At 38.2% G+C, this 21,600-nt stretch overlaps 1 protein-coding gene across 1 annotated transcript in view; it reads right to left on the reverse strand.

Annotated features, from left to right (window-relative positions):
* The window catches only part of PREX2 (phosphatidylinositol-3,4,5-trisphosphate dependent Rac exchange factor 2), a 232,990-nt gene that overhangs the window by 29,323 nt on the left and 182,067 nt on the right, over window positions 1–21,600 (reverse strand). Inside the window, exons 36-37 of the mRNA XM_019726246.2 lie at window positions 3,730–3,796; window positions 3,289–3,479 (exon numbers count right to left, since the gene is read on the reverse strand). Of these exons, the coding sequence (XP_019581805.2) occupies window positions 3,289–3,479; window positions 3,730–3,796 (258 nt within the window). The remainder of the gene's footprint in view (window positions 1–3,288; window positions 3,480–3,729; window positions 3,797–21,600) is intronic.

Raw genomic sequence — 21,600 nt, forward strand, 5'->3', positions numbered from 1 at the left:
AAATTACCTTTTAACACCATGTTGTTATTGCTTAAGCGGCAAAAACCTGATCTGAAAAAGAGACACTCCTGCTATCCTTCCACCATTCAACAGCAATAAAGATATTTAACGTTAAGTGAATGGTTTAAGAGAGTGTGGCAGGAAAGTTCATGAGCAGAATTGTAACACACACAAAGGATTATCCTAGGAAAGAACATTTAATAAAAACAAAGCCGGCCAAATGAGAAGATTGTAATAATTTATCCTGAATTCTATTCCAACTAATCGCACATTCACTGTTGTATGCAGCTCTGCCACCTAATTCAGGTCGGCATCAAAACATCTAGAAAGTCATGCTAATTAAGTCTGCCTTTGCATACTGAAAACTCTCATTGTTTTCTTTAATATCAAACATATGCAGTATAACTCAATACTTTTGAAATATTTTAAATTCTCCTTTTTTCGCAAATAAAATCAGAAAAGGCAGGAAATTTACTGTTTAATGTGGATATCATTTGTTGACAACCTCTCGTCTTGGTTTTAAAAGTAGATGACAGGAATACTATAGTGTGTGTAATATTTATTGTGACTCACATTGTGAACTTCTCCCTTTGGTCGGAACCTGAAGAGAAACCTCCCTGTCTAACGTTTAGTGTAGGTGTCTATCTACCTGGGTTCCTCTCTAGCTGTCTGAATTAGAATTACTAAGAAACTATTCTAGAACTAGTCTTACGTGGGATTTCTGATTCCAAAATAAATTAGCACACATTTTATCACCATGAAGAAATCTAAGCATAGCCTCCTCTAAAAGATGAAAGATAATGTTAAACTCCCATTTTATTCTGCATAATGGAAAAACAAAACCATACCATTTTCAAATAATTTTAACCTTAAATTCAATATCTGTCATGGAGCATTTGGGCCTATACCTGGGTAAATGTCTCCAAAATGAATTAACGAAAGCTATATTTATTTTGAAGTATAGAAATGGAAAAAAGTCAAACTCCTATGAAATTCCAATGTTATCTAATTCCAGCACACCAACGGACACAGCAATTGTAAAATTGTGGTGGAGGGTCAGTCTTTTCCTCCTGTACAACGTCAGTCACATTCTCAAATTGCTCCTGGAATATCCGAGAACAATTTGGACAACTTAGTCATGGTTCTACAATTAAATGGCAGAGTTAATCGCATTAATGTCCAATAAATTAATATGGAGATAAGAGAAGATGCTTGTCGTTTCCAAGACTGAAGTGTTCGCTTGGTTGTCACAGCGTATCTAGTCCTCAGGTAACTACGGTCTTACACCAGGGTGAAGTGGGAATACGAATAATCAAGGTGATGACACTTTGCCGAGGCCACTATGGCCGCCGGGCTGTTCCTTGAACACATCATACATGCTCCCACTTGGACGCACATTTGCCTGACTGTCCCCTCTGATGCTCAAGTGCTCTTTCTCTAAGTGAATCTGCATATCTTCATGCAAGTCTCCAATGAAATGCCCCCTTTGGAAAGACGGTAATACCTCTTCTTCCTGTCCTGTCATCTTTCACCCCTCTACCTTCTGTTCTTTTCTGTATTCAACCTACCACCTTACATTATTTATTTACTTACTTTCTCATCTGTTCCCCACCCCAACACAATGCACATTATATAAGAATACAGACTTTATTTTTTTCAATGCTGTATCCCCAACAACTAGAATAGATCTGGTACATAATTGGTGCTCAACATATATTTATTGAATGAAGGAGTAGTGAGTGAATAACTGAAAGAATGAATGAATGAATAAGAACAGAATGATTGAATGTGACTTGATCATACGGGAAAGATCACTTTTCTGCTAGTAAAAAAAATTAGGAAATAATTTTATATATTTGGTTGCAATGCTACTTTCAAGTAAGCTCTTAATAAGCTTGCAATAGAGCACACAGTATACAGCAAATACAATAGAAGGAAAAATTCTGTATATTGTGTCAGCCGCAAAAATGTCACGCTCCTTTCAGAAAAATAAAGTCTTACCCAATTTCACAAGCAAAAACATGCTGTGTAGGACTTACAAACCAGAATTTGGGCATATCAATTCTAAACGGAATTTTACACGAGAACCTTCTGCCTTAAATCTCCTTTCTCCCCGTTTCTACCTCTTCAACTTGACCCATTCAAACCCAGTTCAAACATCACCTTCTCTATGGAAAGTCCCTAGTTCTAACCACCTCAAAGATCTATTTTCTCTATGAGTTTTATTTTTATTTGCAACTTCCTTAGGTTATTTGCATTTCCTTATAGTCTAGGTTGGTTTGTTATTTTTGTTAGTTTTATTATGTTTTTGTGATCTTATTATGTTTTATTATTATTATTGCTATTATTTTTGTTGTTTGTTGTTCATATTATATGTCTCTAACATAAATGTCACCACTTCATGACATTACACAGTCAATAGTACCAACTGCAGTCCTTTGCATGGGTTTGACGTACCAACTAAATGTGAATAAACAATAATCGCCATCCTCAAAATCTAACTGGCCTCGAACTAAGAAGAGACAATGATTGATGACAGAAGATCTCCGCCTACTCAGATTACAATGTGGACTAAATGCTGCCCTGCATGGTTCCATTTCCTCATAAAGCTGAAGAGGTGACAGAAGAGGAGCAGTCATTATAAAAAGGACTTGATTTGTGGTTCCTCACTCTCTTTTTGCATCTGATGTCGCTAAATGCATTCATACAGCTACCTCAGCTGTCCCAGACAGAGCACCTGAACAGGACCCATCTAGATTTCCCCTTACGTTTTCAGGAACAGTATATTGTGTGGGCTCCTGAACTATAATTTTGCCAGGGGTGGGAAGATGGTAGTAACCCCAAGGCAGCATCCAGCTCATCACAGCTGGGCAATAAGGATGCAAACCAATGAAAAGTGAAGTGTCCATCGAGTGCAATGAGAAATGTTTTGTTTAGCTAGCTGCATCCGATCCGACCAAGCAAGTTTTTACAGTGAATAAAATCGATGTACACTTTTGCACCTAATGTATAAATCTTGTAATATGAATATCAGGGTGATAAGATCCTGGGCCACAATGATATAAATGTGGGGCTGTATTGTTTGGCATGAATAAATCGTCATGGATAACATAAGCACGAAAGCCAGGAAATACTGTGGAAGGATGGTCTAATTTCTGAAGTCTAAGTCCAACTACATCTGAGTCCTTGGAAGGTTTCCAGTTATCATGTCATGTAGCCAACATGTAAACAAGAACCCCCGAATGGAATTCGGTAGCAAAGACACAGACCACGGTCAAATTCACATACCGATGCACCCCGCTGTTACACATGATGATGTGGCAGGCCCCCAGCCGGCTGCAGAGCTCCGATGACACGGACAGCAGCCCCACTCCCGAGGCACTGCACGCTGTGTTCACACAGGCAGCTGTGCGCTTGGACCGGATGAACGAGGCTACCAGCCGGTACAGTTCATCCAAAGCATTAAGAGGCCTCATCAGCTGCAGGACAAAAGGACGGACACAAAGTTCCACACATTTAGTAGAAAGAAATCCCTGCAGATGGGATACAATTCATGGTTGTTATCACGTCTCATGAGTCATCGAAACTATTCTACTATGGAGGGAACAGAACTGGAGACTCCAACTTGTTATAATGACGTACATGTTGCTCAAGAATAATAGCAGAAAAATTAAATTAGAAAGGTATGTAGATGGCAAAGTATCCAGAAATGCAGTCATTGAGATTTACCTTATCGACATAGGCGGCTTTGGATGTGGAGTTTGGTGGTGAATTTGACTTGTCCAAGTAGAATGCCCTGGAAGAATTCAAGGAATAAATTATCATTTATTGTTAGAAAAATTAAAATGCATGGAGACATACAAGTTTCACCGACTTCCTTTTAAATGAAAATGAATAAACAAAAGTGTTGAACACTAGGCTGGAGGGAATTGCCAAAAAAAAAAAAAAGTCAATCGTCTTCAATTCAGAAAAAAATGATTAAAGACTGTTTTTTAAATCCATATTTTATTTCTAGGCTTGCTTCCTCGAGAATATTCAGTTTTTAAAGTTGATAATTCAATTAATATTTTTGGTCAATGTCTGTCAGTAGTATACTCTGGCACAGAATTCTAGAATCCAGAATGACAGGACATTTTTTCCCTGCAATACTGCTTTGGTGTCAGCTCTCAATCTAGTTATCTTTGTTTTGGGGCTAGTCTATATTTTTTCTCTGATGAGTGAAGATTTTCTTTGTATTCTAGATGGTCTAAAGTTTTACCACAAAGTGTTTAGGTGTTGATTTATTGTTTATCCAGACAGTCTCGCAGTGTACTTTCAACTTGAGGAGTCTTGTCTTTAATTCTAAAACAATCTCAACTATTATCTCTTTGCATAATCTCATGTGTTCTCTCTCTCTTTCTATCTCTCTCTCTCTCTCCATATTTACACACACACACACACACACACACACACACACACACACACACACTCTTTTTCCCCATTGTCTGCATTTTAGGTGATTTGCTAAGTAATATCTTCCCTATGAAAAAACAGTTTATCCTTTCTACTGGGGGTTTTATTTCAATACTTATCTTTATCATTTCCAAGATTCCTGTCTATTTCCACCACTAAGAGGTAAACTCCCCCACAAGAATGTAAACTCTTTGTGGATATGGGTTTTATTTACTTTGGTTCATTGCTGCATCTCTAGTACCTAAAACAGTGTGTGGGACATAGTATGATCTTAATAAACGGTTGTGCGGTAAATAATTAGATAATTGACTCTTTTTATTGCACGATTTTCTGTTTTTTTTAATGGACTGCAATCCTTTGTTTATATTTTGAGTATCCAAAATATACTTTGTCAGGCTGTTCCAACATTATAATTTCTACTGGATCAAATTTATTTTCAATAGTCAATTTTGTTGGCTATTTCTTAGTGTTAGGCTTCCTCATGTGTGTTGGAATTTTGTTTTGCAAGTTCATTTAAAGTGGGAGGATTTTTAATTTAGTTTTATTTAGTTTTTTGATACAGCTCCATCTCTTCTCTCATCATCTTTCCCTCCCAGATGATTCTGTGCCCATTTTGTGCCTAGAACCACCCAACTATAATCAGTTCCATGTTGGTGATTCAAGTATTATGTTGTGCTGACAGCTGGATTATTACCAGTCACATCACTGAACTATTGAGTGATTTGGTTCAGAGCTGAGTTTAATGGCCATGTCAGCTTCCTCGTGTCATCTTAAGCCCCGCCTGCCATCTTAAGTCCACACAAAAAAAAGCTATAGTCTCAAGCAGTAGTGGGCAGGAGATTTTTCATCCTTTACTCAGAAGTGGAGGAGACCTTCTCTATGCTCTGGTTTCAAACAGTGAGGCTGGCTTTGGACTTCCACCTAGTAAGGAATGACTTCAATTTCTCATTACCCTGAAGAAATTGTACCAGCCCCCACTGTCCACCACCAGTGACCAGCAGGCAGAGCTTGTAACTCATTATTGCTCGTGTTTCCTTTTGCTGCCTGGGACAGAGATGATGAATTCTGACTTCAGCTGTGATTTTACCACTTTCTGTCTTCATATTTTATGTAACATTGCTATATGCTTGGATCAAAGGTGGCACTCCAAAACCTTAACCTACAGAGATACCCTGATCAGACGTTCTCATGCCTTCCTCAAGTGAGCTTGGTTAGAAAAAAAAAACAAAGGAATGCAGTTAAAAAGAGTTCATGGGTCTACAGAAAAGAGTTTTGACCTCCTCCCACGGATTCAAGTACCTCATTTTTACACTGGATATTAGAATTATCTAATGTATCGATAGCATAATACCGACTATTAATGAATGCATACAATGTGCTCAGTGCTATGATAAGCAAACAGGACTCATTCGAGAGACAATAAAACTATTATTCAAGTACACACAGTAGAAGTACGAGTGACATTGAAATGGCTTAATTGGGTGCCCTGGTTGTGGAAACTAGCTCTTCCCTACCTTGAATCGTTCAGGAAGAAACATATTCTATATAAGCAGCCGAAGTACGGTTAGTGTCATCTAAGGAAAACCTGACTACTGAAACCTGCCACTGCAGCAGGCCACACGGAGCATGCCCCCTACTTTCTGAAAGAGATGTTCCTTTAAAAAACAAAATGTTGTCACTGGGTCGGACAGTTAAGAGCAGGATCATATTGATCTAATTCTGTTTTATTCACTTCAATTGAGTTGGCAGAAATCTTCAACTTTTCAATGGGGCAAAATCATTTAAAAAAACAAACCACAACATATTTGCTGAAGAGAGGGAGCAGAAAAATAACTTTTATAGACTTAAAATAAATAAATGTCCACATCATGTGAAACCTTATTTAGAAACAATCTCATATTACCTAAGCTGTTACGTAGCGGAACTAAAATAAAAAAGCCTCTAATGATATCATTGCACCCTTGAAAATAGTCTTAGAGGATAAAGGCTGACTAAAAATTCAGTTAAATATATTACTGATTGAGACTTGTACAAGTAGGTAATATTTGTTAATCCATGATTATAAAAAGCAACAAATTATTATAAAATATATCTATGCGCTGATGATGTCTAGAGAAAATAACCATGAAATACAGCCACCTTGTTAGTCTTATGAAATCTACATAGCCAACAAATATTTTAGTCAGTTATTTGTAAATTTGTTTGGACTTGAGGTTGCAACTAATTTTAGGTATTTTTCCATCAGAAAGAAAAAAAAAAGGTTGTTGAGTCTGATATTTTACTATCCCTAAGATTTACAGGTATTCATAGAACTTCAGTATTTTTCACAATACGACAAACTGTGGACAGGAAATAAATGTCTAATGTACTTCCTTTAATTGCAAGTCTTACAATGTTCCTTAATCAAAATTTATGAGAAAGTTAATGGTAAAATTGGATTAACGCCAAAACTGACCATAATTTATTATGCTTCGGAGGTTAGTAAGAATGAAGTCATGGTCCTTTGTCTCAACATAGCAAATTTTATGAAGAACATTTTGAAAGTGCTGCTACTATTTTATATAAGCTGAGCAGTAAGTTTCCTTTCAAGCTGGCATACATCAGGCGTCATTGTCACAGTTTTATAAATTAACTGTTGTAACCAATGAATTCATTATAGTAATATTTTTTCATTTAGTCCCTATAGAATAAAATACCAGGGCTAATGCTGTAAGTTACAACCAGTAGTGACATAAACATATGCAAATCAAATAACCGCAATGAAACTAATCTTGTGCATTTATTTCCTACACTTGAGTAGTGAAGACCAGTACACAGGTATCTATAATGCAAGGCAGGGATGATGGGTAAGTTAAAAGGTACAAAAAGTTACTGGTATATGCCCATCTGAAGAAGAAGGAAAGCCACATAAGAACATTACATAAGAGTTAGACTTTGACAGGAGGGTGGGATTCTGAACAGGTCAAAATGGGGAAGCAGCATTTCAAGTAGAGGCAACACCACAAACAGCAGAACAGATACAGAAGTGGATGGAGCCAATTTAGCTGAAGAGCAGATTCATGTAAGGGAGGGAGAGAGAACGCTGGGCAAGTAGGCTGGATCCATACTGTGACAAAATGAAATACCAAAGTAAAGAAACGTAATTCATTGGTTAAGCAGTGGAGAAGCACTACACTGTAAACACTTAGCTACCAGTGAAAAAGACTAAATGGAAAGAAATACACGACACAAAAAATATGAAACTTTATGGAATTTAGAGCTTCAAGAGACGTAGAAATGAAAAGCATCATTCAGCATTCATAACATGGAAATAGGGAATTGATTTTTGCCATGAGAAAGAAAACGAATCTGGGGAACATAGAGATTAATTATGGAGAGTTATGTAACCTAATACACTAATTTCAGAATCAGGAAAATGCTTTCTTAAATGGGTAGAGAATTAAGAGCATAGCTCTATAGGGACAGGCTGGCGATACATGGATGGTCAGGTTTTTACACAAAGAGACAAAATGCAACAGTGTGATGTAAAATATTTAAACCTATTAACTTTGTCATAGGAGGTACGCAGAGGTTAAATCAGTGACAAAAATGACATTCTTCTCATTTGGCACATCTCCCACCCCCACCCCCTTTTTTCCTGGGCATGTTGGAAGACATCCAATTTTCCAAGAGAGATGAGTAAGGCATACGAGACACTGGTGTTTTATAAATAAGGAGGAACAACTACAGTATTCAGCTCAGATCTCTACTATATTCTTGCTTCTTCTCCAGACCACTGCTTATGAGATCATCTCTATATTTATAATAATTTATGGAAATTTCTTACTTGGCCAGACTCATCTATACATCTTCTAATATTATGTCCTATCCCCAAATACACTGTATCAGTTAGCTTTTGGACTTTAGCATTCGTTCTGCATTTCAAAAAGGAACTATAACAGTGGTTTGTTCATTAGAGCTATTAGTCATAGAAATGATTAGACACGAAGGTCTGCCAATTAAGTGCACGAATTCATCCTAGAAAAAGTGCTACATACCTCACTGCTGAATATCACTACAGTCACTTTCCAAGTACTCCCCTTGGGAAGCTATGCACCGACGCCAGCGCCTAGTCCACCCTTCAGAGAAATTTTGAAACTCTTCTTCTGGAATGACCATCAGAGCTGTCATCATATTACCCTTGATGTCCTGACTGTCATCAAAATGTCTTCCTTTCAATATTTCCTTTCTCTTCGGGTAAAGAATGAAGTCATTGGGGGCCAGATCAGGTGAATAGGGAGGATGCTCCAATACAGTTATTTGTTTACTGGCTCAAAACTCCCTCACAGACAGTGCCCTTTGAGCTGGTGCATTGTTGTGATGCAAGAGCCATGAATTGTTGGCGAAAAGTTCAGGTCGTCTAACTTTTTCATGCAGCCTTTTCAGTGCTTCCAAATAGTAAACTTGGTTAACTGTTTGTCCAGTTGGTACAAATGCATAATGAATAATCCCTCTGATATCAAAAAAGGTTAGCAACATAGTTGCAACAAGTTTTAATTGCCAGGACTTGTCAGAACTCGTATGTCATTATAGCAATGGTACAGCAGTTGACCATAGGTGTCACTGTGTGTCTCATGAATATTATTGCTAAACTGCATTTGATTACCATAGCACTTAAATCAGGGGAAAAAAAATATTCTAGAGGAAATGTCATTAAAAGACACTGATCTCTTGTATAAGCAAATTATCACCACATAAGTCTAACCTTTGCCCACAAATAGGAGAAGAACGCCTGACGAATAAGTAGGTGGGAGAATGTTAATTTGCACCTCCATCCCACCCACCTTCCATGCCCATAAGCATTAGCCTTCACTTCTCTGGCATAGGTTTTACTTAAAGTTACATGAAATTAAATTCTGAATAATGAGATAAACTCGGATTTGCCTGGACAAATGTGTGTTTAGCCTGTCAAAAATGGAGCATCTAAGGTTATAGTCATTTAAGACCAGCCTATTAGCAATTAACAGCTCCATTTCTACTTGAGTGTTGGGGAAGAAAAATGCCGGAAAGTTAACAAGACAATCATGTGACCACAGAGGGCAAGACTTTTTCACATTACGAAAAGCATTTCTGGGAGATTTCTCTTATGCCCTAAACACAGAATTCTGGTGTCAGAGGTAACGTAGACACACCCCAGTCCTCCCTTATTTCACTCTCCTTTTGACAGCCTTCCACCTGCAACTTGACTGGATTAAAATCCTATTCTCTGCTTTCCAAACACTCCTTTTTTCCACTTTCATTCTATCCCTCTTTTCATGAGTTTGCCAGGGTGATATTCCTTTCCTGTACCTGTAACATGTATATATCACCACAGGCACCATCTACTGTTAAGATACAGCATACATTCATATTTTCCAATGGCAACACCATGCCCTACCATTTTGAAACAGAATCTCTGTGGAAATAAACCGAGAAAGCAAGTCCTTGAAAATAAGAAAGGCTTTCCAAGCCTAAGGTTGGACTATATTAATAACAACGCATCTCATGCATCCAGGAAAAAAGAAAGAAAAAAAAAAACACAGCAAAGTCAAGTAATATTTCTATTTTAAATGAATTCTATTTAATTTAATAGCAATCAGTTATATCTCCAGAAAAAGTGGCACTTGCCTATGAAAGGATAATGTTCAAGTTTAAAATCATAAAAGTCTTATACAGGCTCAATTTATATTAAGTTGACAGGTCAGCTGCTTCTCCTCTTTCTCTGCATTCCTCTTCTAACTGCAGTTGTCATTTAAAATTACCTTTCTAAAGCATCGTTACAAACATTTCACTACCTCACTGAAAGTCATTTAAAGGACCCTCCTGACAATTTTCCCAAGAATTCTTGTCCCGTCACTCACCTCTTCACCCTGCTGAGTTCCTGTTCCATCCCCCCAAACAAACTGTCCACCTGAAAACCTCCCCACCTTTTCTCTGCCTAGAATTCCCTCTCACCTCCTTCTTCGTGACAAAAGTCTGCCGACCCTTCAAAATCCCACTCAAATATAACACCTTGAGAACTGTCCCACAGACAAATTGATCTTACTATGTATGTAATGTGTACTGAGTTGCATTCATTCAGTCATCTTTACTAAACTGCATCCTGTCAGCCGGCCCAGACCCATTTTTTTTTTTAAATTTGCAATCCCATCATCAAAGACCCTGCCTGATACACAGCCTGGATGTAGTATTGAATGGAATCGAATTTTATTTCACGAGCGCTATAAAGGAGTTGGAGTTACCAGACTATCAAGAAACTAAAAATATATGTGACCTAGTAGAGGAATAAACACATAGTAAACATCTCAATTTCAAAAACAGATAAAATAATTATTATGCACATTTAAAACAAAGATTCTTTGTTTGCAGGGAGGACTCTTCTTAATCTTATAAATATTGGGTTACATCTCAATTAGCACTGAAGCATGATACTTTTTTAAGGAAAGTAATCTTCAGGACTTAGAAAATTAGAGAGGAAAGGTGTGTAATAATCTCTCCTTACTGAGGACAATTTCGATCACACAAAAAATATTCATAACGTCCCTTGCAAGCCTCACAATAGTGTTGTTTTACTCCAGCAAGAAATGTTGCAACAAAATTCTTTTCTAGTTTTAAGTAAGCAAAGAATAAAATGAACATGATTAAGTACTATTACATGACGTTAAGTACCTAACTCCTGGCTTTTATACTTTTAAACTGGAACCTATAAAAGGCTGTGTTTTCTTCTACTGGCAAAATTCAAGGTTCTTAGTACAGTACCTGACACACAGCAAGTCATCCAATGGTAGCTATTATTATTATTATTATTATTATTATAATTACTATATCTTTAATTTAAAAAAAAAATTTTAAATACAAATTATATATATATAATGCGTACAATATGATTTGACATACATATACATAGTAAAATGATTACTACAGCCAAGCTAAGATACCATTTTTGTGTGTACTGAGTGCACTTGAAATCCTTAACATCCTTCCAGGGTTCGATACAGTATCAGGAAGTATAGACATTGTGCCTGTATATTAGATCTCTAGACTTAGTCATCCTACATACCAGCAAAGCTGTGCCCTCTGACCAGCATCATTCTCTTTCCCCCAATGTCCAGCCCCTGGTAACCACCGTTTTACCCTGCTTCTGAGTACAACCCCTTCCGCTTCCCCTCCCCCCGGCCTTCTTCCCTCCCTCTGTTTCCTGCTTCACATCACTGTTCTCACTCTGAACACTCTCCTGGGTTATCTTTATTCCTCTCAGGAACCCAGATCTGTCCATGTTTAAACCCCAGATTTGTGGATTCGTTTATTTGTTCAGTGAACAAATAAGGCAGGCACAGTGGCAGGCACTGAGGATAGAAGAGTGAAATAAGACAATAGTTACCTGCGAAAAAGCTGTGCTTGAGAGAGGACAATAAACAGCTCAGTACAGTCAGTGGGATGGGTGACGTCACAAGGCTTAGCAGAGTGCTAAGGCACATTCGTGAGCACATTAGGACAAGCAGGTATTAGGCGAAAGCAGTGAAGGGTCTTTAAGGCATAAGGAGAACCTTCAGAGTGAGAAGAGGAATAGTCCATTGAGATCATGGAACTTAGGTGTGGGCGAAGCTACTTAATTACCTGGAAAGAGGGGGAGGCATGAGAAATGGCAGTTGGGAGATAACTCAGCAGATATAAACAGTAGATGAATGAATGAATGAATGAATGAATGAATGAATGAATGAATGAATGGAAGGAAGGAAGGAAGAAAGAGAAGGTAAACAAGAAAAGAAGGAGGAGATAGACAGGGGACAGAGGTAAGGGGCTAGAAGGAGGGAGAGTGGGAGATGGAAGGAGGGGCAGAGGGAGCCAGAGAGAGAAGGAGGGAAGGAAGGAGGGAGAGGGGGAGGGAGGGAGGGGAGAGATAGAGAGAGAGGGAGAGAGCGCCCTATGCCTTTTTTTGCCATGGATTCTGTTATGTTGCATTAGATGGAAGTGAAGAGGTCAATGATATGAGACTTAAAAAAATGTTCCCTTGTTCTTATTGTTGACAAACCACTGTAAATCTGTCTAACGTTTCTGAAATCCATGGGATCTTCAACAACAGTTGAGAGCAATAAAAAAAATACTCATCGTATAATATTGTTTTCTGGACATAAAGACATGCTCTTCACACTTTTATTCCATTACGTCAACAAGTATTGTTAGAGCATCTGCTGAGGCATAAAGCACGGTTCCCTGTTCCAGGAACACAGCAACGGCCAGAGACAAAGCTCCAGAGACAAAGTTCCTCCTCAAGGAGTGTGTACACCTCAGGTGTGAACATGTCCTTCGTTCCCAGCTGAGTGTCTGAAGAACCTGACTCCAGCAGCCTCTCTTTGTGGAAAAACAGAAACTCCTAATGCTGGCTCTTCCTACACCTGCTTTTCTACACAGTGCGGCCCTGTCCTCCACGTTACTCCAATAACATTACTTTCCCCAGACACGCACAACACAAGCTTGTTCTCTTTCCTTTGGGCTCTGCTCTCAGCTCACTTGACAATTTCCAACCCCGTTTTGGGAACACACATACACAGATGAAGGGCCAAAGCGACATAAAAAAAAATACTCAACAACAACTGCTTATTTTAAATCCTGCCTATGTCCTCTGGCTCGTGCCATTCAAACTGTGGTTCGCAGACTTAAGAAATTGCTAGCAAGAACAGCGAAACTGCATAACAATTCATAGTGTGTCACCAGGCAAACACTCAAAAGCACTTGTCCTATAGAATGGGGTGTAGAGCAGCACGAGTCAGTCCTAGGTGGTGTGAGTTGCAGGAGAGTCATCACAGCAGGGCCACACGGCAATAAGTGATATTGGAAGGTTAGTTTGTCAACCCTAAACCCAAAGTGTATAAAAACTGAACAGAAGCATAAGCATCCATTCTTATTTAAAACTTGTCATCTCTATAGTCATTTTAATTGTTAACCAGAATTTTTAAAACTGATAGTTTAACATACCGTGTTTCCCCGAAAACAAGAGCTAGCCGGACAATTGGCTCTAATGCATCTTTTGGAGCAAACATTAATATGACCAGGTATATTATATTATTATATTATATTATATTATATTATATTATATTATATTATATTATATTATCAGGTATTATGTCATATCATATCATATATCATCATATCATATCATATCATTTCATAAAGTCTCAGTCTTACATTATAGTAAAGTAAAACCAGGTCTTATATTAATTTTTGCTCCAAAAGATGCATTAGAGCTGATTGTCCGGCTAGGTCTTATTTTCGCGGAAACACCATAGTTAATTAGAGAAATAAAATTGGTAATATTTATCCATAATTGACAGATGACAATCCAATTTCACTGGAGTTTTGTTAAGAAATTGCTTTTAAAGCTTCTTCCCTCCTGTCGCCATATTTCTGTGAGACCGGTTTTCTTCTACTGTGAGGGTTGTTAAAAACAACAAAGGAAGAGTTTAGAGATACATTTTTCCCTATAAGCTATGCTGCCATTCTAACCCAGATTAGTTACCAAGCAAAAAATTAGCTCATTTCTCACACTGAAAACTTTAAATATTGGTACATGCAGCGTTTGTTCAAAGTATATGTAAAGACATTGAATATGGGGAATCACAATTTCACTCCTAACCTTTATTTTGATTGTAGAATAACAAAAATGAGTTTAATGGAAATTCTTTACTAATTGCTTGAGGAATCTAGTCACATTCAAGTGCAGTGGAGCAGAGCTGAATGTGACAATTTCCTTTTAGCTCTTAATTACACATGGTATAAAAAGTTCCCGCTTCCAGTACTCTCATTGGAGGTACTTGGAAACATTCTGCGACGTTGTTCATAGCAGAGTCAGGCAACCCTCTTTTCTGCCTTAAGGCTAAATCCAGGATTGGAAGCACAGCTAGCTAAGGCTGTATATCCTTCTGGATAATTTTCCACAATCACCTCTAGCTCATAGTCTTCTGGTGTGAAATCAAATGCCATACCTGGGTTATTTTCAGGAGTATCTCTGTGCACAGATAGGGTACTTCGAGCTCCATTTTGCATAGCTGTTTTATGCAAGTGCCCTCTACGTCTATCCCACAGGACAGGGAGATCAGCTGCCCCAACACCTAAAGCCTTGGAGAAGCCTTTGAAACTAATTTTATTCTCTGAGTGAGCTACATTGCAGGAAACCCAGGAAACCCACCTTCAGGCAAATATTGAGGAATACATGAATTTCCTCTCAGCTAATACTCACAACAGCCTATAAAGCATCACTAGCTCCAATGGATGAATAAGGAAACCAAGGCTGAAATACTAAGAACTTGCCCGGAGTCACAGAGCTAGTCCATGGAGAGTGGGGACTGGAATTCACACTTTGCCGACCCCCCACCTTCCGGTATATTAGTACAGCAGGCAATTCCAGGTCATTAACCTTCCATTTCTTCTCATTCATATCACTGCAGAAATTCCATATTTACCTCAAACCAACTAAAAAGTGTTTTCCCATATCATACACATCACTTGGTCTAATTAAGAATATTTCTCTCTCTCTTTTTTTTTTGTTTCCCTCACTTGGCTCATAAGAAACGCAATGCACGTCACAAAGATCTCCTAAAAATGCTTGTCCCTTAAGACTAACAAGGGATTTCTTCATCTTTTGGAGCTCTACCACTATGGAACCAATTCTTTTCAGCGAAAACAAAACAGGTGTCCTTTAAAACACTTGGAAATTCTCATTTTTTCAAAGAGGATTTCTATTTAAGTGCACTTAACTCTTTTATTGTAATTTATTCCAACAGCATTCAATCATTTCCCCAAGCACACACGTTAATCCTCGGATTATTTGCTACTTTGGAGAAGCAACGGAACGTTGTACTAAAAGCATATGCTTTGAAGCAGAACATCTCTAGCTTGGAATCTTGGCTCGTGCTGCCAGTTACCTGCCTTTGAACCATGCACAGAACCGCTCTGCATGTGAGGTGCTACCCCCTGGGACATCTCAGGCATTATTTTGGTTTTAACTATTACCTCCATGTTAGTGACTCCAGTCTACTGGACAGAGTCACTTGGATGTCAATCCCCTATCTCAAATCCAATTCAGTTCAGTATCTTGCCAGTTGCAATCCTGAAGAAGCTTCTTCCCTTGTTATGTCACTATATTAATGACCCAGACACCCAATCCAATGAGTCTGTCTCCCTCTCAACACGCTGTCTTCAATCGAGAATATTTTTTTTTCCTGCCTCCCCCAAATTTCTAAAATCTATACCTTGCTCTCCATCTCTATTTCTATCTGTTAGGGTTGCTAGTATCACTTGCCTGCATAGCTTCCTAACTAGCCTCTCTGACTAGTCTTGATCTCACCCCTAAATTGTCCTCAGTGGTATTACCAGGATGCTCAGTTTAAAATTCACGGCCCCTCCCCCTGCACCACTGAAAACTCACAAGCTGGTCCCCTCACTTACAGGCTTAAGCCTAAATTCCTCAGCTGTGTGTGAGGTGCCCCACGGCCTGCTCCTGCCCACGCCTCCCGCTTCCTTTCTGCCCCTCCTCATGCATCATGGTCTTGCCATGCTTTTGCTCATATTATCCCTCCCACTGAAAGAGCTGCTCTCCCCTCTTTCACCTGGCCCACTAGTAGTCCTCTGTCAACACTGCCGCATCCCGAACTCCTCAGGTTTCCCTAAATGCTCCTCTTTTGTGCCCCCTGGGCATACAGTTACCTCTACCATGGTGGTTAGTTGTGTTTCAAAATAACCTGTTTACTGCATTTACTCTCCCTCTCCTTTAAGATTCTTAGGGATGGATTGTCTGATTCATCTGTGAATGCCCAGCACTGTACACATTCCTCCACTTGCATATAAGTACACAATAAATATTGTTGAGCTATAAAGAATATTTCCCAAACAGAATGGGGGTAGCTAGGAAGACCTGTTCAGCATGGACACTAGAGACCACACTATTCTATATGAATGGTATTCTGTTAAAGTCATCGTGTCCATCAGGAACCCACCACCATTTACACTGCATCCTGGTTTGGTTGTCTTAACTTTGGGGTATTTATATATATACAAACATTCATTAACCATCTGTTAGCAGATACCTTATCAGCAATGGGTGACACAAAAGAAAAAGGCAAGAAGGAGAAACAGAGACATAAAAAGAGTATAAAGCATGATGGGATAAGTGCTATACTAGAGGCATATAAAGAAATATAAAGAAAAACACTAACTTAGGGGAGGTGGGAAGCCCGCATGAGGGGATGGATTTTGAGGTGTGCCAGGAAAGATGGGTAAGAATTGGCCAAAGCAAGTGAAATGAGACTCATTCTGGATAAAATTACCAAAAGCCAAGCAAAGATGTACTTGATGTTCTCCCTGAATGACTGACAGAATTTCACAAACTTGAATCTATACAAAATGTTGAAGTTGTGCATGTTTCAGGTAACTAGACAGCTAATTTTAGAAACACAATGTTCCATTCTTCACACAAATCAACACTTTTTAGTAAATCCATATTAATTTCTTCTAAGTCACAGTTATGTCTTTTTTGAATCAAAAGCTCGGGGCCTAAGCTAAATTTCCTGACTGGTGTAGGAGCAAAGCTCTGAAAGGAAAATTTATAATCATTTTGTTCACCTTCCATGGTACATCAACCAAACAAAGGAAGTTTGAAATGTCAGCAAAAAGGAACTGACCAAAAGCAATCAGAAAAATATTCATTGAACGAACTGGACTAGGATTCCATGAATATATATTTTTTAAAGACTGATTGTCCTGGTGATGGGCTAGAAAAGTCAGCAGAGTTAAAAATCAAAATCAATCCTGCTTCCATAAGCACTGACAATTTTTCCTCCTAGAGTATATTTCCCTGACTGAATCTTCAGGTTATGCTCATTTTCTCTTTAACACTTTCAGTTCTCGTTTATTCCAAAAGAAATTCTAGCACAGAGTATTATGATCTTCCCTTTGCTTTGGTGAAAACAACAGCTTTTCTTCGCTTAGAGATAGAGGTTATTCTTGTCAAAGGTTTCTTTTTGAAGATGATTTTATCTGCTTCTGCTTGTCAGCCAGGATATCTAATCATCCTTGATAAATATTATCACAATGAAGGATTTGCCATAAAATGTGAAAAACACACAGTTAAGTAATTCAGATCTCACTGCTGCTCTTATCTAAAATAGTATTAAAAAATTCCTTTAATGTAAAAGCAAAATAAATATTAGATATAATTACAGCTCTTCAAGGGCAAATGAATTAGTCTGAATGCAGATAACAATATGTACAGTCCAGATAAATTAAACAAGATTACATGCATAAACATACATGCAGGTGTATCACATTCTCAGAAAGCAGTGGTAGTAATGTTTAATAGAATTATAGTATTTTTCAAATAAAGAAGAGCTGTGTTGCTCTCAAAAGTGTCATTATAATTTCAAGTTTATCTGTTCTTGTCTTGTGAAATCTGAGACTTGGCCAGCCTATTGAATTCTCTTGAGAGAGGTCTCCAACAGAATCAACATCTATGCCCTTCAAATGGTCTAGAATTTTCTGGATCTGACAAGTAGACTGAATACTAGAATAAATCCAATAAAATGATAATTGCACAAAAACGTAGACCATTGCACTGCAATTTATCTGATTTCCAACTCAATGCAACTATTTTTATGGTCCTTACTACATACCAACTACAGTGGAAAACCAGGACCGGTTGTCCTCCTATGTATTGAGCAAGGCAGATAAATAACTCACAACTCAAAATAAAGCAAACACAATACAAGAGGTATTATGTTTTAAAGAGGAAAGTGGTTAATTCCAGCTGAGGATGTAACTGAAGGCTTCCTGCAGAAAGATAAATTTGAGATGGATCTTAAGTAATTATACTCTTGGAAATGGAAGTGGAGCTAAAGCTGGATGAGGCTTAAAAGAAGTTGGGTTAAAAGAAGTTGAGGGAAAACTGATAGTAAAAGAGGTACAGGAGGGCATATTGATTCTGTTCACACATCTGTTTCATGCCCCTCTTCCTCTTGAATTCCAGACTCCATAAAACTTACAATTTCCCCTTCCCCTTTTACGATTTTCACACATGGTCTTCTCCGGGCTAGAAAATACCACTCCCCACCCGCCATACCCAACACCATTATCTCTCATCCCAACTCTTCTTTCAGATCTCTGTATAAAGGTCACTTCCTCAAATAATTCACTCCTGAAACCTTCAACCATCTTCTCATCCCACCCCCAATTAAGATCAATTCCCTTCTTATACATACACATAGCACCTTACACTTTCCTACATCATTTTTTTTACATAGTGGTACAAATTTTTAGTAAGAAAATTAATGTTTCTCATAACCCATAGGCAGCATTTCCTTGAAAGGCAGCTATCTTGTCTACTGTGACTCCTCCCCCACGTGGCACGCTGTTCCTGGTACTTGGTGGGCATTCAAATCTAAGTATCCAGCAGTCTCTTAGTTTTACACTGTGTGAGAATTTGTCACTTAAGCATAACTTATATCTTGAAAATGTTAGAGCCTTTATATATTTCGTATATAGAAAAAAAATCTAGCAAAGTTTCAAACGTTATAAATAAATGCATATTCTGTATAGACTTTTCTCTCGTTATTAAAGAATCACGTCTGATATAAAATAAAATTTACCACCCCGAAACCTCTGTGTTTCAAATCAGAAAACAGAAAGAAATTGAATATACACATTGACTTTACAGCTTATCTTGGAGAAACAGAAATATGGATGCATCTTAAGGTACAAAGAAATGGAATTCAGCTGAAAGACAGAATAGAACATAAATAAATATAAAACTGCTATAGAGGAGATAAATATGCATCAGACATGTTTCCAGTTAATTTAAAAAGAAATCACATTATTTAGTAACTCTAAAGCTGCAGCTTTTAAAGAAAAACAATTGAAGGATAAAGAAATTATTTATAATCTAATTAATGCTCGCTCTCAGATTTTATTAAGTCTGTATGATTGTTGACTTAAGGTTGTTGCCACAAGTCCTCATCATATACTGTTTGCTATCCAAACAAGGAATGAGAGACAGTGTTTTATGAGTTGAATGACGGCCCTGAAGGAAGAGCCTGGCAGGGGGACATGTACCTAGTACAGTGGTACCTCGAGTTTCTAATGTAATCCGTTCCGGAAGATCATTCGAGTTCTGAAATGGTCAAAAACAGCCGACAGCTAGGCCTCAGGATCTGGCACTCAGCGGAGGCCGTGTGACACGTTCGACTTCCGAGGTGTGTTCGAAAACCGAAGCATTCACTTCGGGGTTGACAGCGTTCGTAAACCGAAATTTTCGTCAACGGAGACGTTCGAAAACCGAGTACCACTGTACTGAGATGAAGTGTGAAGCCTGAGGTCCCCCTGATGCTCATGCTCTCATGCTGTCCAAGAGTGGTACTTAGAGACACAAAATGGCAGTAAGTCCATGCCATCCTTCATGACTCTCTCATGCCAGGAGAACATATTTACTGACATTTATTTTTCTCCCTCAGAGTAGAGAGAAATGACGCATTTCATGTAGGTGCTCCCATGGGAATAGCCAAAACACATACGTACTTTGGGCCAGACGTTTCTCAGTTGGAAAAAAAAAGAAAAAACTGTTCAAAACATATGGCTCTGAGATTGGTATTTGTGTAGCATTTCTTGTTAACATAAATAAAATATATTCTTTCCACTTACGATATAAAATATATTTTAGCTTTTTAAAAACTTTCCTTTAAAGAAAATGTGCCATTCCCTATCCACAAAGGCACATCTTAAGAGAATATATGCTTTGAATCATTTTCCTGTCTACTTTCTGTAAAGATGATGAATTTACATTTAGATACCCCAAATCATAAGCCCTAAAAAATTCCAGTATGAAGCCGTCACTTCACAAAAATAAAAATCAGTAATATACAACTAATACACAACTTGTTTCCTTTTAATTTTTCTGTTTTATTTTGCTGTGAACTAATACTGAAAATATATTTAAAGCAATAATAATCTAGACCCCTCAAATTGAAAGGAGTGCTTTAATACAAGGAATACTGTTCAAAGTTACAATTATATTTTATCTCACTGGTTACCATGCAGTGGTGCTTTTTGCCAATAACCAGATGCATTAAAATAGAAGGGTTTGGTAAAGACAAATTACATTGTACGTAGGGCAGGAAAAAAATGAGGCTAATGGGAATGATGGCTCACGGCCAGAGGGAATAAAAAAGAAAGTCTGAGGTAGAAAACAGAGAGTAAGAGAGCACAAGGATGGTGACAATGGGAAATAAAAATGCCCTTCTTCTTGAATGCCTTGATTAGAATTTCTGACGGAAAACTCTACATGCTATTATTTCTTACGAATCAGAAAGAAATCAATTAAGAACTTTATCTGACTTGGCACAGGACAGTATATGTTAGGCATAGCTGTTAAACCTTTCTGCTGGCTTCACCTTGTTCACTGAGGTTAAGAAGGAAACCAGGGTGTCAGGGCTCAGATGCACGTGGCAAGGATGCTCCAGGTACACTTCCGGGTCCCTATTCCCATGGAGGCTGGAGGACGAATGGTCAGACCAGAAAGCTGAACTCTGCTCGCTTCAGTACTGCCTCATCAAAACTTGAACCATTTTGAATATTATTTGCAATAGAGGCATGCAATACAAGTGGACAGCAGGAAGTAAGTAAAATCTTTCCAATGGCTTCGGCATTGCCCTTATTAAAAAAAATCTAATCCTTCTACACTGACCTGCAGCCATTATCATAACCAGGCTGCTACACATACTTCTAAACACGCATCATCCTTCTCAAAGTACTAGAATCACCTGGGCCTTCTTTGCCATCCTCAAAATTAATAAGCTTGCCCCCACGATAAGTCTGCATCAATTATTCATTGTTTGCAGGAAGAGCTTCCCCCAGATTCCGGCAAGGCTGTCTCCTTGTGATTCAGGCTTCCGTTCTGAATCCCGTTCTTCTCATCTCTAACTACCCACTCTAGATGACCAACTTCCTAGAATTACATTTTCTCCATTGTATTAGGTTGGTCATTGCGGATTTTTGCAATTATTTTTAACCTTTTAAACCGCAATGACTTTTGCACCAACCTTTTCACTATGTGCAACACTTTATTTATGGATTTATTTGTTCATTTTC

This window comes from Rhinolophus sinicus, linkage group LG14, assembly GCF_036562045.2.
Source record: "Rhinolophus sinicus isolate RSC01 linkage group LG14, ASM3656204v1, whole genome shotgun sequence".
Lineage (NCBI taxonomy): Eukaryota > Metazoa > Chordata > Mammalia > Chiroptera > Rhinolophidae > Rhinolophus > Rhinolophus sinicus.